Source organism: Acanthopagrus latus, chromosome 4 (genome assembly GCF_904848185.1).
Source record: "Acanthopagrus latus isolate v.2019 chromosome 4, fAcaLat1.1, whole genome shotgun sequence".
NCBI lineage: Eukaryota > Metazoa > Chordata > Actinopteri > Spariformes > Sparidae > Acanthopagrus > Acanthopagrus latus.
Genome location: NC_051042.1, coordinates 32,976,330 through 32,994,775, shown reverse-complemented (window position 1 = coordinate 32,994,775; position 18,446 = coordinate 32,976,330). Strand labels below are relative to the sequence as shown.

The 18,446-nt window shown below is 40.0% G+C and overlaps 2 protein-coding genes across 4 annotated transcripts in view; both read left to right on the top strand.

Annotated features, from left to right (window-relative positions):
* The window catches only part of iqgap1 (IQ motif containing GTPase activating protein 1), a 41,428-nt gene extending 37,919 nt beyond the window's left edge, over positions 1-3,509 (top strand). The window contains exons 36-38 of the mRNA XM_037095021.1: positions 780-902; positions 1,075-1,183; positions 1,270-3,509. Of these exons, the coding sequence (XP_036950916.1) occupies positions 780-902; positions 1,075-1,183; positions 1,270-1,383 (346 nt within the window). The 3' untranslated portion in view covers positions 1,384-3,509. The remainder of the gene's footprint in view (positions 1-779; positions 903-1,074; positions 1,184-1,269) is intronic.
* A 2,666-nt stretch (positions 3,510-6,175) lies between these two features.
* The window catches only part of crtc3 (CREB regulated transcription coactivator 3), a 39,008-nt gene continuing 26,737 nt past the window's right edge, over positions 6,176-18,446 (top strand). For 2 of the 3 annotated variants that reach the window (XM_037095007.1, XM_037095006.1), the window contains exons 1-3: positions 6,177-7,492; positions 11,955-12,065; positions 14,148-14,276. In XM_037095007.1, coding sequence (XP_036950902.1) covers positions 7,361-7,492; positions 11,955-12,065; positions 14,148-14,276 — 372 coding nt within the window. In that variant the 5' untranslated portion in view covers positions 6,177-7,360. Of the gene's footprint in view, positions 7,493-11,954; positions 12,066-14,147; positions 14,277-18,446 lie in introns of all 3 variants that reach the window. The other variant, XM_037095005.1, reaches the window with a different exon arrangement.

Sequence of the window (18,446 nt, the reverse complement as noted above, 5' to 3'; positions counted from 1 at the left end):
GGACTTTAATTAGAGCCTGTTTTACTCCTGGAGTGCAGAATGCAATTAAGCACAGCTGCTGCCTGCTTAGATAAAAAAATTAGAACCAGGATCCAAAACCACAACACAGCAGAAGTCCACCTCCCCTTTAGTTGTGAGGCGTTTGTCGGTCAGAGGTGAAATGATTGTTGATTTCACACTAAACCCCACGAACATCTGTCTTTTGTCCTCACCGGTAATGGGAACAATCAGACTTCATTTCCAGGTCAAAGATTCCGATTGTTACGGCTGTGATGGAAACACGACACCGTGGACACGCTCGCCAGGATGTTTTGTCCGTCCGTCTCCGTTCAAAGCAGCACTTGGACGTTGCTCCATCTGCGTTGAGTTTGAAAGACAAACTCAAGTAAAAGATCAAAAAAAGAAAAAGAGTGACCAGCGTAACATTGTGAGTGGCCTCCACGCTGCTTCCTGTTTCCTGTTTCCTGGCGCTTCAATGATATCGAACGTGACAGACCAGGAAAAAACAGAAAGACAAACTCTTCTAATGGCAGCGAGAAGGAGCCGTACAAATGCAATTAGGGTCAAATCTGTCTTGAAAAGCCTCCGACTGTCCTCTGATGATCGTTTCCCAAACGTGTTAATGAATCAGAACGAAGCTTCTTCTCCAAGAGTACGTCTGAAAATCTCACCACAAAGTATTTCTAAGAATGATATGAAAGGGTGAGTGATGCAGCTCAGGTGTGAAATAGTGAGACTGTCGTCTTGTACTGTACACGTGTCATTGTCTCTCCACTCAGGCTGTCAAAGAAACCAGGCGACAACAAGACCAAGAAGAGTAAACAGGTTTCACAGAAGTACACCGCCTCCCGCCTCCACGAGAAGGGCGTGCTGATCGCCATAGAGGACCTGCAGCCAAACCAGTGAGTTTCTGCTTTATGTCGCTCAGAACCACAACAGGAAGGTCAAAAATACTGAGATGTGTGTCGCATAATGTGTGTTGATATTATTGCAATAATCATCCTTAGTAGGAATGTTGTCTTTTACTAAATGTCCACATTAATCTGAGTCTTCCCTCGTTTTCACTCCTCACAGGTTCAAGAATGTTATTTTTGAGATTTCTCCGTCAGAGGCCGTTGGAGTTTTCGACGTGAAGGCCAAGTTAATGGGCGTGCACTTGGAGACATTACAGTTAGAATACCAGGTATTGTTTCCTTTTTATATCTTGTTTGGCACATTTTGAAAAGACTGTACGCTGGGATTAACTCCTCGTGTCTGATCGTCTCTCAGGATCTCCTCCAGCTGCAGTATGAAGGCGTGGCGGTGATGAAGCTGTTCGACAGGGCCACCATCAACGTCAACCTGCTCATTTTCCTGCTCAACAAGAAATTTTACGGAAAATAGAAAAAAAGAGAAAAGGATAAAAGGGCTAAAGACACTGATTTAAACCACAAAACCCTCTCTGAGGGTGGCAGAAGGCCCTGACCTGAACCAGCCTGTCTTACATTCCTTACTGCACTTCTCTTACGTGCCTTATGCAAATTTATGTGCATTATTTTTTATTATGTGGATCACCGTATGTGCTTTACTCTTAATGGATCGCTCCATCGTGCGACTGGAGCCAGCACACCACAGAAGCTCGCCGGAGTCTCTTTCTTACTGTCTGTAACCGAAGCTAGGTCAGAGGTTTAAGATTTGTACGTTTTTGCTTTAAATATTATGAATATCTCGTGCATGGGCTTTGATTTATTATAAAAAAAAAAAATTATGTTTTATGTAAAGAGATCATGTTATGTGTCTTTTCTTAGCTGTAAGTTTAGTTGCTCACCTGACTGATTAAGGCCAAAGTGCTAGCGTAACTTCTCAGCAGGGCTGTAGTACATGAGACGACGCTTCGGATGATTTGGAAAGAAAAACTTAAAGTACACTCCGCTCTCCTTCCTCACCATGTTTTATTTTGAAAACACTGTAGTTAAAGGATGACTAAAAAAAAAAAAAAAGTAAGATTAAGTCATTGTGTCCCCTCCCCTCTGTGCTGATCGAGTGAAGTCGGGTGAAGTTTTTTTTGTCAACAAAACATTTCTGGAGCTTCTCAGCAAAACAGAGCTGCAGCTGCTAAATAACATAATGGTTCCATACACCTTGTCCGGAGTTAGCCAAGCCTCGAGATCCCAAATTGTTTTTAAGATGTTAGTTACACATTTTAAGCGTGGTCAAGCTTGTGCACCCACTTCAGACAGGGTGCGTGCTAATGCTTTAACTTAACGGCTCTACAATGCATGATGAGTTTGGCTGTAATAAATGTCTTTTTCAGAGACATCTCAGAGCAGCTAGAGACTATAACCACAGACCATTTTATATTTTAGGTTGTTGTGTCTCCAGCTGCTTCAGTTGTTTAGCAGAACGCTGCATCTCTGTTTTACTGTTAAGCTCCAGAAATGTTTTGTCGACTACGACACCTCACATGACTTTATATCAGCATGAGGAGGGAAGAGATGATGACTGAATTTTCATTTTTGTGTGAAATGTTCCTTTAGAATAGTTCTCAGTTGGTTGGATGTGAATGAGCTCTTTGGATCTGACCCACCTCGCCTCATCCTAAACTCACACAAATATTCTTATATCTATGCAAATATCTTTCACACCTGGTATTTAACAGTATTTGGAACAAAAAAAAAACTTGTCATGCTCATATTGAGCTGTTGAACTCAAAACTTGAGGTTTTTAATTTAAAATAATCATTTAGAATTTGTTGCATGATCATGACAAATCACATCAGATCCAGTGTCGACCGGTCAGGGTGTGGGTTTGTCTCGGACTGGACCGAACCGGACCGGGCGGGTCATGACTGCAGCCCTGAACTGACCTGCTGTGCTTTTCTGCTTCTTGGCTCTGAGACACTTTGCACTCCTGCACCGGCGGCTCACACAGCTGTGCAGATGTGCTCATTCGTTGGCTTTCTCAGACGACTTACTGGAAATTACATTTCTTTTTATCTCTCAAGGGAAGTTTATCTAAATGCTGAAACACAGATTTTTGTCACCTTATGAAATCAGTTTAGTTAAACGTGTTTGTTTTAATCTGTAAAACATAGGATGGGATCCGAAAGTGTTGGCTGGATATGGAACACAGAGATTTCTTTTTTTTTTTTTAATGTCTTGTTGAAAAAAAACATAGTTTCCCTTATTTATATTTTCTGTTGTCAGTCGCCGTTGTGCTGTAGTGACGGATCATGTGAGCGAGCCTGAGGTTGTGCAGTATTACAGTAACTATACGTGTGAGTCCAGTAGATGTCACTCTACACCATCCAATCTTTAGTTACGTGTTTATTGTATCAGAGATTTGACTTATTATAAGAAGCCTTTAATTGAGATTGAATGCAGACCGTTATTGAACCAGATGTTGATTTCCTGCCTCGTGTTAAAGTTGCCGTGGAGGAGGCCGAGCTCTCTGTACAGTACTTTCCTTCTCACAGTCCATCAAATGTATTTGACCTGTTTTAGAATAAAGCTCTACAGAGGCAACGTGCACACTGACTCAAGTACTTCTTACAAACTTGTACAATTTCACTCCACTACATTTATTTAAGAGCTATAGATAAGTGACATTTAGCCAGCTTTGAAACTTGTAACGTGTGTGACAATATATGTCATGAAAAAAGTGTATTTAATGCACTTTTGCCCCAGATAGTGAAGAATATACATCATTTTTAGCACATGTCACTTTCACAAATACTAAGCATGGTTATTGATTCAACTACTGAACAGAAGTAAGTTTCTTAAGCATATAAGTAAAAAATACAGTGGTCACAAGAGGTATACTGCTGCATGATTAATACTTTTAAAATGTCTTTGTTGGGTAATACTTGTGTTTTTTAGTATAATAGCAATACAATGCACAAATATTCACAAAACACAAGATAAAAATTCAGATATGTTAGAGAATAAACAATAAAATGAGACACAAAAATATCCCTAATAATGTTGAGTAGTTTATGATGTTTCTCAATTTAAAAGATCATTTTCTAAGTCAATTAAGTCTCAGTTTGTTGTGATTAAAGTAAAACATCATGTAGTTTTGTGTTAAAGCGCTCAGTGAACTACATCGTTCTGTGACATGAGAGCTGGTTCTGGTTCAGTTCTGTGAGCTGCTGATATCCAGGATGGGCTCTGCAGGGTCTCAGTTTGGGGTCTTTGGTGGACGTTCACTCTTCATTCACTTCCATACAAAGGGTTTTTTCCCCCAGTAAGGTCCCATGATGGAAACTGGAAGGGGCGTGGCTTCAGCCCTCTTTGAAATTGTATCTTCATTTAAGATCTGTTTGTTTGTTCAGTCGTGGACACAAAGAGAGTTTGTCTGTAAGATAAGATGAGATAACGTGATTCTTTTATTGGTCCCACGATGGGAACATTTGCATTATTGCAGGAGTCGAGCAGAGAGCAAAAATAGAGTCAATCAGTTAAATACTTCAATAATAAATAAGTAGAGAACATAAAATAATAAGTAGGAAAAGCAGTCAGAACAATATAAACAGTAGGAATAGGCTATTAAAACTGCTACAACTACACAATTGCACAGTCATGAAAATATTTACGCCACTGCTGATGACAGATCCTGAACCTGCCCGTCGGCATATTGAGCGAACAGTTATCTACTTTGTTCAGACATAATAAATGTGTCAGTAAATTCTTCCTCTTCTGATTAAAATTCCTTCCCCAGAACTACACAGTGCTCCAAAAGCTGGAGCTACAATACAGGACACTGAAGTATGTCCTAAAATAAACTATTATATACCATAAAACATTCTATTTTATAGGTCATTTAACTTAGTAAGTGTTATTTCACTGTGAACAACCAATGACACGTTTCTACAAACCATTTTTTAGCAACTGTTTATTGGAAAGTTGCTGTTAATGTTTATAATACTTTGTAAGTGGTTAATTAATAGTGGCTAGTTCATTTAAAAACATTATTTTGATGCCATTAGAGAGTTACAACTGGTGCTTTTAACCTTTACAACTGCTTCATTTTTCTCTCAACCTCTCACTGTTTATTAAAGGTGTCAGGTTCATGCTTGTATTTAGGGGTTCTAGTACAATATATCTACATACTTTATTTTTCATAAAAACACATTGTTTTTCTCATATGGTGCATCGCTGCAGCTTCTCTTTACACGCTGTGTTTTGAATTCTCCATTTTAGCTACAGAGTGAGACATCTCACCTCTGTTCAGTCTTGGATGAGAGTTGCAGATGTGCCTTTACTGAACAGACAGGATGTAGCCAATCAGAGGCAGAGTAGAGCAGGTCACACTGAGCAAAGTAGTGTGATCTAAAATAACACCAGGAGGAGCAACTGTATGTCTGCTGACTGACTGGAGTTTATATATTCTATAACAAATACATGAAAATATATATTTATATAACGTCTGTTACATAGTGATGCACGTAAGTGACGGAAGTAAGGTTCAGGTCCAAACCAGGTGTTTTCTGTGGGAGAGAGTGGCTCCCTTTAGCATGGACTTATTTTACATGCACAAAGAAATGCTTTATAACAAAATAACGGAAAGGCAAAACCCCCCGAAACCCAATCTGACCTCTTTAACAGTGAAATTACACAACTAATCAGAATCGAATCAGAATACTTTATTAATCCATGGGGTAAAATTGTTTTTGTTCCAGATGCTCCGTGCAAAGTAGAAATAGAAATACAGCATGAATGGAAACAAGAGATAAAGATAAGGATATAAATAAAAAAAGTAAAGTAGACAATAAAATGAATGAAAACAGTGGAAAAAGCTGAAAACAAAGTTAAAGTAAGTAGGAGCGACTGGAACGCATGCGCACATCATAACATTTTTCCATTTATTATTGATGGTCATTATAAAGTTATACCCATATGAATAAGTTATTTTTTTTTAGCAAAGAAATAAGTTTAATACATTTAAGTCAAATTTGGACATATGTGTTCCTTATCTTCTTCTTCTTCTGTCTTCTATCCATCCTGATGTCATTTCCTGACAACTGCTTCTGTGAAAATGAAACCAAATGCATACATATTATATTATATTATATTATATTATATTATATTATATTATATTATATTATATTATATTATATTATATTATATTATATTAAATCATCACTCGGCAGGCTGCTGTGTGCAGGCTGTCGCCGCCCTGTGGACGCCGGCGGTACTGACGCTGTTTAACGAGGTAATGTTTTTCTCGCAGCAGTGTGAGGATAACAAGCCAGCGGATCTGAGTTGCGGTTACAAGCCCTGTCAGCCGACGGCTAATGAGCTGAAAAACATTTGCAAAGCAGGCAGTCAGTGAGAAGAATCGTGGCTGAGCGGAGGCGAGGGAAGGAAGCTTTTCTGTCGCCGCGGTTTTTGTTTATCTTCATGGAGCCGTCGGGTTGGAGTTTGTCTGAAATCTCTCAGCTGTCCGTGGATTAACACAAGACTCGACTCCGGAGCGCTGTCAGATCATTTTAAGTGATAAATTTGTGGATTTTACGCTCCCTGCATCACTTTGTGAATATTGAGGCTTGCTTGTTGCCCCCTTTTTTTTTCTTTTGGAGGAGGAGGAAGAGGGGACAACATAAAGTCGAAATTCATTGAAGTCCGGACAAGACCCAGCGGACACTTGTTGAAATACAATTTACCGAGCAAACCTTTGCCCAACTGCTCGGGAGCTTTGCTAACGTTCCTAGCGAGACTGAGCTAACGAGGCTAACAACTTTCTCTTAGCACCGGCGCTCAGTATTTTGGGCTCGGGGTTGCTTTAAAACGTGTGTGTGTTAAGTTGTTGTTCGAGTGTCCACAGGTTGGCAAAGTGCGTTTGTCAGAATCGTCGGGATGGCACTGACAGCAGCTTAGCTAACTCGGCTAGCTGCAGCTGTTGCTCGGCTCTCCGTTCACCTCGTTAGCAATGACAGCTAACGTTATGTTAACGTTAGATTCAAACAAGTGGTTCGCTGGAAATGTGTCAATATGAAGTTATATTTTGGCATTAACTCCTTGTAATCAACACAGCATACTTTTTGAAAGTCATCTGAGTTGACTTACAGACAGATAAAGTACACACACACGCTGTGATTAATCTGCTCTCCAGGCACAAGAAGTCAACTTTTATTCACGGGCAGCTTTAAAACGTTAGCTTAGCTCACGTTAGCTGCTAGCTAAGCACGGAGTTGTACTTCTCTTGAACTGACTTCGGCTAACCCAATAATGTGTGCTGTGGTTTTTGAAACGCTGACGGGTTCACGGCAACGCTCACTGGGAGACTTTGAAAAGTAGAGCCCCCCTCCTCCTCCTCCTCCTCCAGCACCGTCTTCTACTTTTTCCAAGTCGCTGAAGTTGTGAATACTGCGGCCCGCACGATGTCCGGCTCCCCGGGCACAGGTGGCTCAAACCCCAGGAAGTTCAGCGAGAAGATCGCGCTGCACAACCAGAAGCAAGCAGAGGAGACGCGGGCCTTCGAACAGCTGATGACAGACCTGACTGTCTCAAGGGTAAATACACAACATTTCGTAAGCTAATCTTCTTCTTTTTATGTACATAATTATCAGTGGTTATTACGTGACAAAGCGCCTCTGTAGCGAGCTGCCTGCTGGGTGTCTGAGCTGCTTCATCTGCTGACTGAGATTTCTGGTATTCAACCAGAACTTCTTGTTTCTCCTCTTGTTGCATTCACTGAACAGTGGCCAGCCCACGTCTGTCAGCGTGAAGACGAAACGAAAACAGTTTGGTGGGGTTGCAATGACACACACACACACACACACACACTCCAGAGACCTGTCGTCTGTTTTCGTTTCAATCAGCAGTGCAACAGGAAATGGGAAAGTGGCTCCTCTGCAGTTCAGCCACCCGCCAAAAAAAGAAAGAAAGAAAGAAAGAAAGCTCCCTGGCGCTGCTCAGACTGGGGCAGTGTTGCAGCATGCATGTCTGCAGACCTGCTGTTTACATCCTCGTCTTCCTCTCATGTTGGATCAGTTCCCATGGGTTCACACCTGAGGTGCACCCAGGACACTACAAGCATCTACTCTCATTATTGTGCCGGGTCAGTGCTCATAATCATTCGCAGAACTGATGCTCAGACGTCCCCCCAGAGCAAAATGAATCCACACGTGCTTTATGTTTCTGTTTCAGGTGGATCATAACATACACCTGAATGAATCTGTGTTTAGGCGTGAAAGAGTTCTGCCCCAGTTATTATTTCAGTTTGTCAGCTAGAAACTAAACAAAAACAGCTGACAATCTTCTAATCAGTATGAATCAATCTGGGGATGTTTTTCTGATGAACCGATGACTTGTTTAGACTTTAGAATATAAGAAAACAGTGAAATCTGGCCATCAGATTCCAACATGACAAGATTTTATCGTTCTACTTATAGGACCGAGTACCAAAGCTGTGCTGTAAGGCCGTACAAACAAGCAAAATGTCACAATATTTACATTTATATTGTAATACACAATATATGTCTTCTATATTTTGGCATTTTAACAGCAAAACAAAATCAGATATCGGCATATTATTGACCAAATACCTCGACTGATACTGTAGAAAAATTGTGGGGATGACAGTGAGATTATTTGTTAAAAATAATCATCAGTTACATGGACATGATGGCTGAATGCGTAAAGGAATAGTTTAGACCAAGTAGAGCAGTCTGGGAAGTCCAGATAATGACATCACTCCACTGTAATGCTGACTTTTTTCAATATGTAGTCTAATAATACGATAATGATGCAACATCGATGTATTGTCCAGCGTTACCAAATCCTCCCATTGAAGAGGCTGCGACCAGAAAACGTTTGAATTATTCTTCTTGATAAATGACTCAAATGAATAATCATTTAACCAAACAGCTGGTGATTAATGTTGTGTTAACTCCTCCATTAACAGTCATTTTGTTAGTTGAACTTTACATGCTAACAGAAAAAGGACAAGTCGTACTGCTTTTCTTTTTTTTTTGTTTTTTGTTTTCTTTTATGGAAAAATAACCTGCTGTTATTTTGATGGTGTTTTTGTTTTTTGTTTTTTTCCAGGCCATAGGGGCTAAAAATGAATTCTGTGGTGTTTGCTGCTCATGAGCAATGTGATCATGTGATGGTCAGATCAGATTAATTGATAATAATAAAAAAAATAGAGCGCATTAATATCAGCTGAGGGTTCAGCCATCAAATACTTGTGACGCAGAGAACAGAGGCAGGATGTTAAACTGGAACAGTAAACTTCTCTGTGAATTTAATAATTATGAATTACCCCAATTACCCTCATTTTCTATTTTCTGTATTTCAAAAATAAGAGTTTTCATAACATTTCATATCATGCGAGACGTCCACCAGTATCAATATATCTGTGATCAGCCAATATCAGCTTACAGTTCAGCCATTCAGTGTATCAACAGGGCTCTAAATATTAGTACCAAATATCTAGTTTGTTATTAATAACTCCTCACTGGGCTGATCCTAGGTCAGACTTGTATTTACAATGTCCAGTGTAACCAGTTTATTTCTTAAAAACATTTGAGCATCTCTAATTCCAGATGCCTCCTCAGGTGTCAGTTAATGCTGTAGGTAGGTTGATAGTTTCACAATAGACAATCAGCTGAACGATGTGCAGAATGTCCTTTTTTTTTTTTTTTTTTTTAAATCATATAAATATTCTCACAGATGAGTCATGATTTTAGTGGGTATGGTAATTTGTGCTTTTCATTTTCACCTGGAAAAAATAATCTAAAAGTGGTTGTGATGTGATTTTTATTTTTTTTATTTTTTTTGGCTGCTATCCGAACAAAACAACATGTTCTCTATGTCTGGGAAATATGATTGGTAGGTTGAGGCGTCTCTGCTGCACCACAGTTAAACCTTTTGTTACAGTATGTTGTGACCAGAGTTTTAAAACTGTACCAATAACACATAGTGAGTGAAAGTAAAGGTATCGTGTAAAAAATATTGTTATAGTCTTTCATAATCTCATATTAAATGTACTTAAATGTCACAAGTACTAGTATTTAGAGACATGTTTACATGTACTGTATGTATATATAAGCTGTATAATATGGGTCGGCTGATTATCTAATTTATTAATAAATTATATTCAAATGTGCTCTTAAAAGTAGAAATAGCTTGAATGCAGCAGGTATTCTGCAAAGTAACCAGTAACCAAAGTTATCAAATGAATGTAATGGAATAAGCGATGCCATTTTTATTACATATTTTTTCATCCATGTCTTGAAAATGTTAGGGATATATGGTACAATCCACATAATCCACATTGTGAGTGATAAATATAGTGACCCTTTAGAGGATATAAAGGCTCTTTTCACATTATTCTCATACCATTGGTTTACAATGTGCTCTTTCTATGAGCGGGAGAGTCCTGAATGGCTGGTCAAAGAGGATGTGGTTTGAGGCGACACTGAATAAAGTTTGCCATAAGGTATGAACTGTTGCTGACCTCCTGTGAGACAGAAAAGCCCAGTCAGCCGGCCCGACACCGGCTGGATGCAGGAACAGCTGGAATTAGAAGTAGCTGCTTCTAGATTTTGACCAAAGGACTTAATACAAACCCCCCCGAGGGGCTCTGAGCAAGTGTACATGGTGCCACAGTGCACAGACAGACTGCAGCCGTCTCTCAGCTGAATGAATCATATATGTGTACAGTCTGCTGGACGTTATGTAACACCTAACGCCAACACTGGAGTAAGAGGTTTAAATGAGGATTTATTTTCTGGATATTTAAATGTTTTTTTGTTTTTTTTTATTCGTCCTGGATGGAAAATGAAATGTTCCTGGTGGGACGTCCGAGTTAATCACAGTAATGTCAGTAATATGTTTGTCATTATGTCCCTCTGCTTCGGACAGCTGGCACAGTTGTAATCTGACGTTCGCTGGCCGCAGTTCACACAGAATTAAACTGACATTTTGGGTGCTGGATATGAAACTGTAATGTGTTTCTCCTTTCAAAGCAGTTTGGGTGCAGACTTCAAATTTTTATTACTCGGGCTGCAACTAATGTTTCATTTTATTGTCCATTAATCCCTCGATTCATTTCTCAACAACTTGATGAGTTTCTTGGACTATAAAATGGAAAGATGACATCCTGAAACACCTTATACAAACATTTGTTGCTGGTTGATAGCATCATATCTGCTACATACATCTGACAAATATTGCACCAGAGGATTTGATCATTTCGATTTACAATTTCCAGCCCAGTCCTGATTTCTTGTCACAGTCACAATCTCTCCGTTCTCTGTAAATCCACTGATAAAATCTAACAAGGTCAGTCTTTGAGATTCAAATTTTGCCCTTTCGGCAGTCTAAGGAAGAATTGCCCCATTGATTTGCCTATTCCTGATCACAGTTGACGATTGGATCTGTTTTCCTCACCTTGGCAGAACAAGCTGCCTTCTGTTTTCTGCGAACTAATCGTTGTGGCATCTCGTCTGGTAGGGTGCCTCTTTTGGATGCCAGGCTGCCTATTTCCTAGAATGTGTCTCCTTAAGTTGTATCTAGGTCTGCTGCATTTTTATCCTGCATCCTGTGCTCCATTAGATGATAAGAGTATTTGATTCATTGGGTTGTTTGGCACACAGGCCTAAAAATGTATTCTGTCAGTAGTGGTAATGTGTGACGGTTGCTGTTTCGACACTGGAGTAGCTGCTTGTGCAACGAAACGACTTTACAACATGTGAAATCGACATCCATGGTTTGCAGCACATGCTTTTGAAAAAAAGGCATGGGATTAAAAATTCAAATTGGATCTTTAAGAGCACTGAAAGTGGAAAAACAAACAGTATGATGAAACAGTAAATCTGTGTCTCTGATCTCTGCATTTATTTCTAATGACAGCAGCGGGAAAGAAGATTGTAATTGTCATCTTGAGGCTACATTTCCTCCACATGTGCAGAATTTATTATTTCTGACAGTTGTGTATTTGTTTTTGTCCCCTCTTTCAACTGACAGGTGCAGTTTCAGAAGATCCAGCAGCTTCGTTTGTCTCAGACACGGGCGCCGTACTACGGAGGCTCTCTGCCTAACGTCAATCAGATCGGCAACACCAGCACTGAATTTCAGGTGGGATTCAACTTTTCCATTAAATTCAGAATTTGCTGTGATCTTTGTCTGGAAAAAAACCCCCCAGCTTTTAAGGTTAATCAGGATTGCTTATTCCAGGGTTTTTGCAATGAACAGTACTGTACATTGAATACTGTTTGTCATGTCACTCGTCCACTCAGTGTCAATGGTTTCTTTTGATGTGTCGGACAGAAGGTGTAAAAATATTTTGCATCTGCATATTTTCATCTGACATAGACGCAGTGAGTTCACTGCACCACGTTGGTTATCAGGAATAAATATATAGATTACTTTATTAGTCCCAAGAAGAGATGAAGGGGACACACAGTATCCAGACCATAATGAGTGATGTTGACTGAAAATCTTGTCATGCATGGCCTCTACGACAAGAGAGTGTGGTACCAAGCATGTGTGGATTCTCTTGTTTTCCTTGACTTGGCCTCATCGTTTTGTCATGTTCATAAAGCTTAACATGAGCGTATCCTTCCATCATGTACTGTAGTACTCGCTGTCGACTCTATTGAAGCTGTATTGCCTCGGTCCCAGAAACTGTCTATTAAACACTGCTGCAGCTGGCTAAACTGGACCAGCGTCGCCATGTTTTTCAGTGTCAAGATTGTGCGACCTAGCAACAGTATCTAAGGGGCGTCCGGTTGTCTTGACTTTATCGAGGCATGCAGTAAAAGTAAAGCCAGGATGAGCTACTTTTGCCAGCATTTCTTCCACACAGTGCTGCTAGTGTGGGTCTGATCTCAGCCTTGCAGACGTACTGGTGCTGGAAATCAGTGCAGTTTATTTTGTGTGACTGGACTCAAATGCTCCCCTTAAGCGAATGAACGGTCCATGTCAAACTAAACATGAATGTTTTCTTCCGAACCCTGCCCCCTGGGACTAGTATCTACAAAACTCAAGGTCCTGTTCTCATTCTGAGGTTTTCAAGGCCTGACCACAGTAACCCGCAGGTCTAATGTTGTCTACTTCAGTGGCTTCCACAATATTTTAGACCACAACACCTTCTCTAAGGAGATGTTTTGTTATGGCTAGACCCTCCCAGGCCCCAATACAACATGCTTATATGTACATATATTATATTATATATTAATTTATCCGTCTTATTTGCTAAGCTTAAAAAATTGTATGGAAAACATTATACAAATGTCACGGATTATGATAAACGTGGTCAAAGATTTTCCAAAATGTAGGAAAATTAACAATAATGATTTTTCGATCAGACAATGTCAGACAATGTTAAAAAAAAAAAAAAAAAAGTCGATCAGTGTTTCCTAAAGTCTAAAATGTCATCCTCAAGTTCAGTTTCTTGTCGTAAAGGAGGAAAGAAGCCAGAAAATGTCAGAATAAAGAAGTTAAAATCGAGGAATTTGGTCTTTTTTTTCCCTTCTAAAAAATGACCCCAAATCTATTAATTGATCAAAATAGTTGCCAGTTAATTTACTCGTTGAAAACCATTCAAATGGTCGATGCAGCTTTCCTCCAGTTTGTGAACTACTGGTAGTATGACTGCAAAATGATCAAAACACTGAAGTGGACGTTCTGAAGTGCAAACAAGCTTCTGCCGGGTGTGTTAAATAATTCAGCTGCTGACTGAAAAAAAAAATAAAGGAATAAAAGATCAGTGCCGTAGTTCTCGGTACTCCTTCAAGCAATGCAGTATTTTATCTAGGAGTGCTTCTCTGCGGCACCGGGCCGGTATCTGTGTCAGCTCTCCAAGGACCGGGCAGTGCTGGGACACAGAGGGTCCAGGTGAAAGTACCCTTGTTATTTGGAAGAATGGCCCTTTGAGGTGGAGCAGTAATTGCGATTTCAACACTGTGGCCAGGTCCAGAAATCAATCCCCACACGGAGAGGATCCATTCACCTTCTCTCCAGGGAACAAAACTCAACAAACTAAATCGCGTCTAGATTCCACCAAATGATAACCTGTTTTTTAACCCTAATTAAATTGAATGAATATGGAGATCCAGCAAGCTCTGAGCTTACCAAACCTCACTGAAACTCACAGAAACTGTTTTGATAATTTGAAGAAGAAACACTGAAATCATGTGTCTGATGTCTCTTTCTCAGGGCGGCTTTCCATCAGGTTTGGACTCTGTCAGAGGAACCCGCCACCACGGGCTGGTCGAGAGGGTCCACAGGGATCGAAACCGCATCAACTCCCCCCATCGCCGACCCATCGACAAGCACGGACGGCAGATATCCTTCCAAGCCTAAATCACTGACAGTAGGAGATCTGAAAGGGTAATCAGTGACGTGGAAACGTTATGGCTTCCAGGTGGTCGGTCTTCTTTGTTGTCGTTGTTGTTTTTTTTATGGCAGTTTGTGTTTATGGTGTGGTTTGAAGCGTGACGACACTTACCAGTGTAGGCAGCTGTTTTGTAGCCTCAGGAACAGAATTAGTCATTATGCTAATTTGAAATGTGACGCAGAGACACTGCGCTTTACTTACGCCCAATGGACATTGACAGTAGGAGATTCTCGGCATACTCTGAATGCACACACACAGGCATCCGTGTGTCCACAGCAGAAGGTGTGATTTTCATGGCGAAGCTGCAGAAGAGTCTTAATTCTTTTAATGGTGGCAGTCCACAGGCTGAGGAACAGAGGAGTCGGTGTTTGCACTTCAACTTTTAGCTGCATTCTTCAAAGTCTTTTGTCCCCACAGTTTCCTCAGTGATGGAGCGAGAACAAGCAGAAAAATCAAATTTATATTTCTGCTTGATTCTGCTGCTGTTTTGGTTACAAATTCCATGGTCACATAATTTATTCGTTCAATTTCATAAGCCGTGTGTGTGTGTTATATAAACTGTCCCCATTTACACTGCGCAGCCAATCACCATGAATGTTATTACCAGTCAGCTATCACATGTGCAAGTGTGTGTCGGAATTCATTACTGCTGTGTTGGTATCTTATGTGGTTCTGAAGAGAGACAACAGTGGTTGAATTTAGACCAGAATTATTAACAGCTGGATCGTTGTGTGTAATCTTGAAATGCTGTTCTGAAAATGAACCATAATTACAGCACTTCAGCCCCTTGGGAATCATTACGTGTTTGATGTGGAGAGCAGAAAGACCAGCTCTACAAAACTTGAATAAGACCACTGTGTTTAGTCCCTGTTAGGGCTGCAGTGATATGAGATTTTCATGGTGCTGTAACCATCTCAGGCAATGTTACGGCATCGCAGGGTTTTTAGGTTGAACAAACGCTGTTATTATGATTTAAAAAGGATTATGTCGTGGAAGACCTGAAGTTTGTTATAAACTTCTACAGAAAAAATGTATACAGCAGATAAGCAGTTGCCAAATTTCATATCATTGTATTAATAATCACTGCAGCCCCCGGTCCCTATTAGAGCCTGAGCCATGCTGGAGTTTTGGGGGTGAAGCTGATAACGACATGGAGGAGTAAAAAAAAAAAAAATTCCAGTGTTGATTTATCATTTGATGATATATCGGGATATTTTACATCTCAACCCTAATCTTTATTGTTTGAAATTAAATTAGAGCACTGATATCAATATCATCGGCCAGTATTCACAGATATATCAGTTACAATTATTAAGATTTCATTTTATTATTATTATTATTTATAGTTCAATTGACTGTCTTCTTACTACAGTGCAGTGCCTCTTCTCCATTCTAACCAGTTGGTCTTTTGTTTTAAAATGATTTTTGTAAATGATATCTAGTTGGTGAGCTCCTTTGTAGTAAGGAGGACAGGGATTACATTTCCTTATCTGTCTTCACACCAAATATGTTTCATTTACATGAAACACCACTTAGCCGTCTGATCCATCAGTACGCCCCCACCTCATAGCATTTTAGTAAGCGGATATGTTTATTTCCTACCTCGGGATGGAGATGATTCAGTGACCTGTCACTGTGGTGTGTGATAGCTGGAAGGGAATTTGTCCTGTGTCCCAGCGTGTGATGTCATACCAGTGTATATTTCCACGGATAACTATCGGAACAGATGCATAATGTTAACGGTTAGGCTCAGTATGTGTGATGTATGTTGCGGAAAACATTCCACAAACCCACGTGTATTTTTTTCCTTTCATTGTCAGTAAACTGTGACATCTTTGATGAACTTGGTTGTTTCTACAGTTTGTGTACAGTCTGGTGGGGACAACAGATGGTTGAGACATACATTTCGTGGGTTGTTTGAATTGAAAAAACTTCAACCAGTATAGCAGAACTCTAAATATACTTTGAGAGGGGTTGGGTAATGTATACATACAGGCAGGGTGGAGGCACTGTAAAAGTCTGCTTGTTAGTATAAAAAAAAGAAGCAGCTGGACCTTTTGTGTGAGGTGGGTGGTGTTGGTTCCACACTTATACATACTGTGCATATATGTGCCCTGTATACATAGAGATTGTTTGGTCAAAATGATATAAAGGTCACTGGTGAAAGAGATCGTTGGTGTTGTTTTGGCCAAAATAGACTAAACTATCCATCTCCAAGTGTTCTTGGCTGTTATAAAACCCCAGCAGAGGGAACGATGAGCAGTGAAGACAGACGTTTATTCTGCTGACATCTTTTTGTTCTTTGAGAAAACTGCATTTGTCTGAGCAGGCTTTGTGTTAAAGAAAGAGGTCAGAAGTCATCGTAGCAAAATCTGACACAGAAAAAACAAGGTCCTAAACAAGACCTGACGAGGTCTAAATTCTAGGTCATGTGGGATATCATGTGGTCTTCAACTTTTTCTATTGCCAGATGCACTGGTTCCATGCTATAAACTGAGTAATTACTTGAACAACTAAAAATCCTGGTTTGGCAGATATACCCCACACGGAATAAGTTCAAATTTGAAAAGTTTGGATTGAAATAATTACGTGTTGTTTGGTGAATGTTCATAGGTGTTATTGATAACATTCAGCCAGTAAATGTTGCATTTCATCTCCCGCTTCTTCCGTTCATGAATTGAGGAAGCCTCTTGGATGAGAGGTGATGTCTGTGGCTTATCCACTCATGGTTGAAATGGAAAAGTGGTTTGTGGCTCTAATTGGTTAAAGATGTTGAGGCCGATTTTGGACATGTGACCCAATGTCACAGTCATTGTTTTAACTTAACCTGTAAAAAGCCACCAGGCTGAAGCAAAGCCATAGTAGTAAAATAGTCCTATCTTTAGATGTCGTTGCTTAGAGAAAAAAAACGTTTAACATGAGTATCTACTAAAATTTTCTATGTGGAGAATTGTGGCACCGCTTCTAGACACTCGACTGAAGCACGCTTCTGTTTTGAGTTGAGCCCACCATTACAGTGTGTATGTACGAGTGCATGAACCAGTCAAGTAACCAGGTTGGCAAGTTTGTTTGTTTGCTTCCTTCCTCTGTATCCAAAGAAGCCGAAATAGTGTCTTTTCCACTTAGTTGTATTGTGTGTGTATATATGAAAATGGGTTTATCCCATGTTGTGTGTCAGGGGTAATGAGTGCTAGCAGGACTCCAGTCTCTGTAAATCTGTCTCACTCCTGATAATAATTCGTCCAAGGCCTGAATGCAGTGTAGAGCAGTGGTTGGCCTTGTGGGGCACCAGATCTGGGCTTTATTTTGGTGATTGGTCAACATATTTAACAGTCTGTCAGACAGGAGAGTCGAGCACAAGAGCTTGACTTTAAAACACTAAAAGATAAAACGCCACCCTCCTGAAGTCCTGCCCCCCGTTAGAGACAATGCCAGAAACTCTGCCTTAGCTCCCAGTTGTAAATGAAATAATGCTGTCTTTGTTTCATTAAGTGTTTGAAAGAGGCAGCTCTGTTGTTCACACTTGTCTTCAACCGCAGTTAGACTCGATGAGAATGTGCCCGCAATGTGAATACTTTCTTTTCTCCTTGAGCATGTTCATGTGTCATCCAGTCATACCTAAGGCTGCATGGTATTGGAAAAAAAACTGAAATTGCGATATTTTGGTTTTCTGCATTATGAATACTGGAATTTTTACCAGATAACTTAAGTGGTTCAATTTGGAAAGAATTAATCATTCTAGAATGACTGGAGTGAATTTATGGAGGAGTGCATCTTATCAAATGATAAGCCCTGCTTTGTTTGATAAGTTGATTAAGAATAAGTGTGATTGGTGGCATGTATGTCACTCACAGGCAACAAACTTCCTCTGTGTCCAATAACTCTTGAGTAGGATTCAATTATGTAATATCAGAAAGACCTCTCTCGTAGATTAGTCATGGAAAATGGGAACGGAGTTTCCCATTTGTATCAAGCATAAAAAAAATGTGCAAGATGACACGTTCATTTGCCTTAGATGACACTGCATGTGATGTGACTATTGCACATGCTCTCATTGCGATGTCAGTGTGGAAATGAGATACTGTACAGCCGTAGTTATAACTCTTTCACTCTTCTGC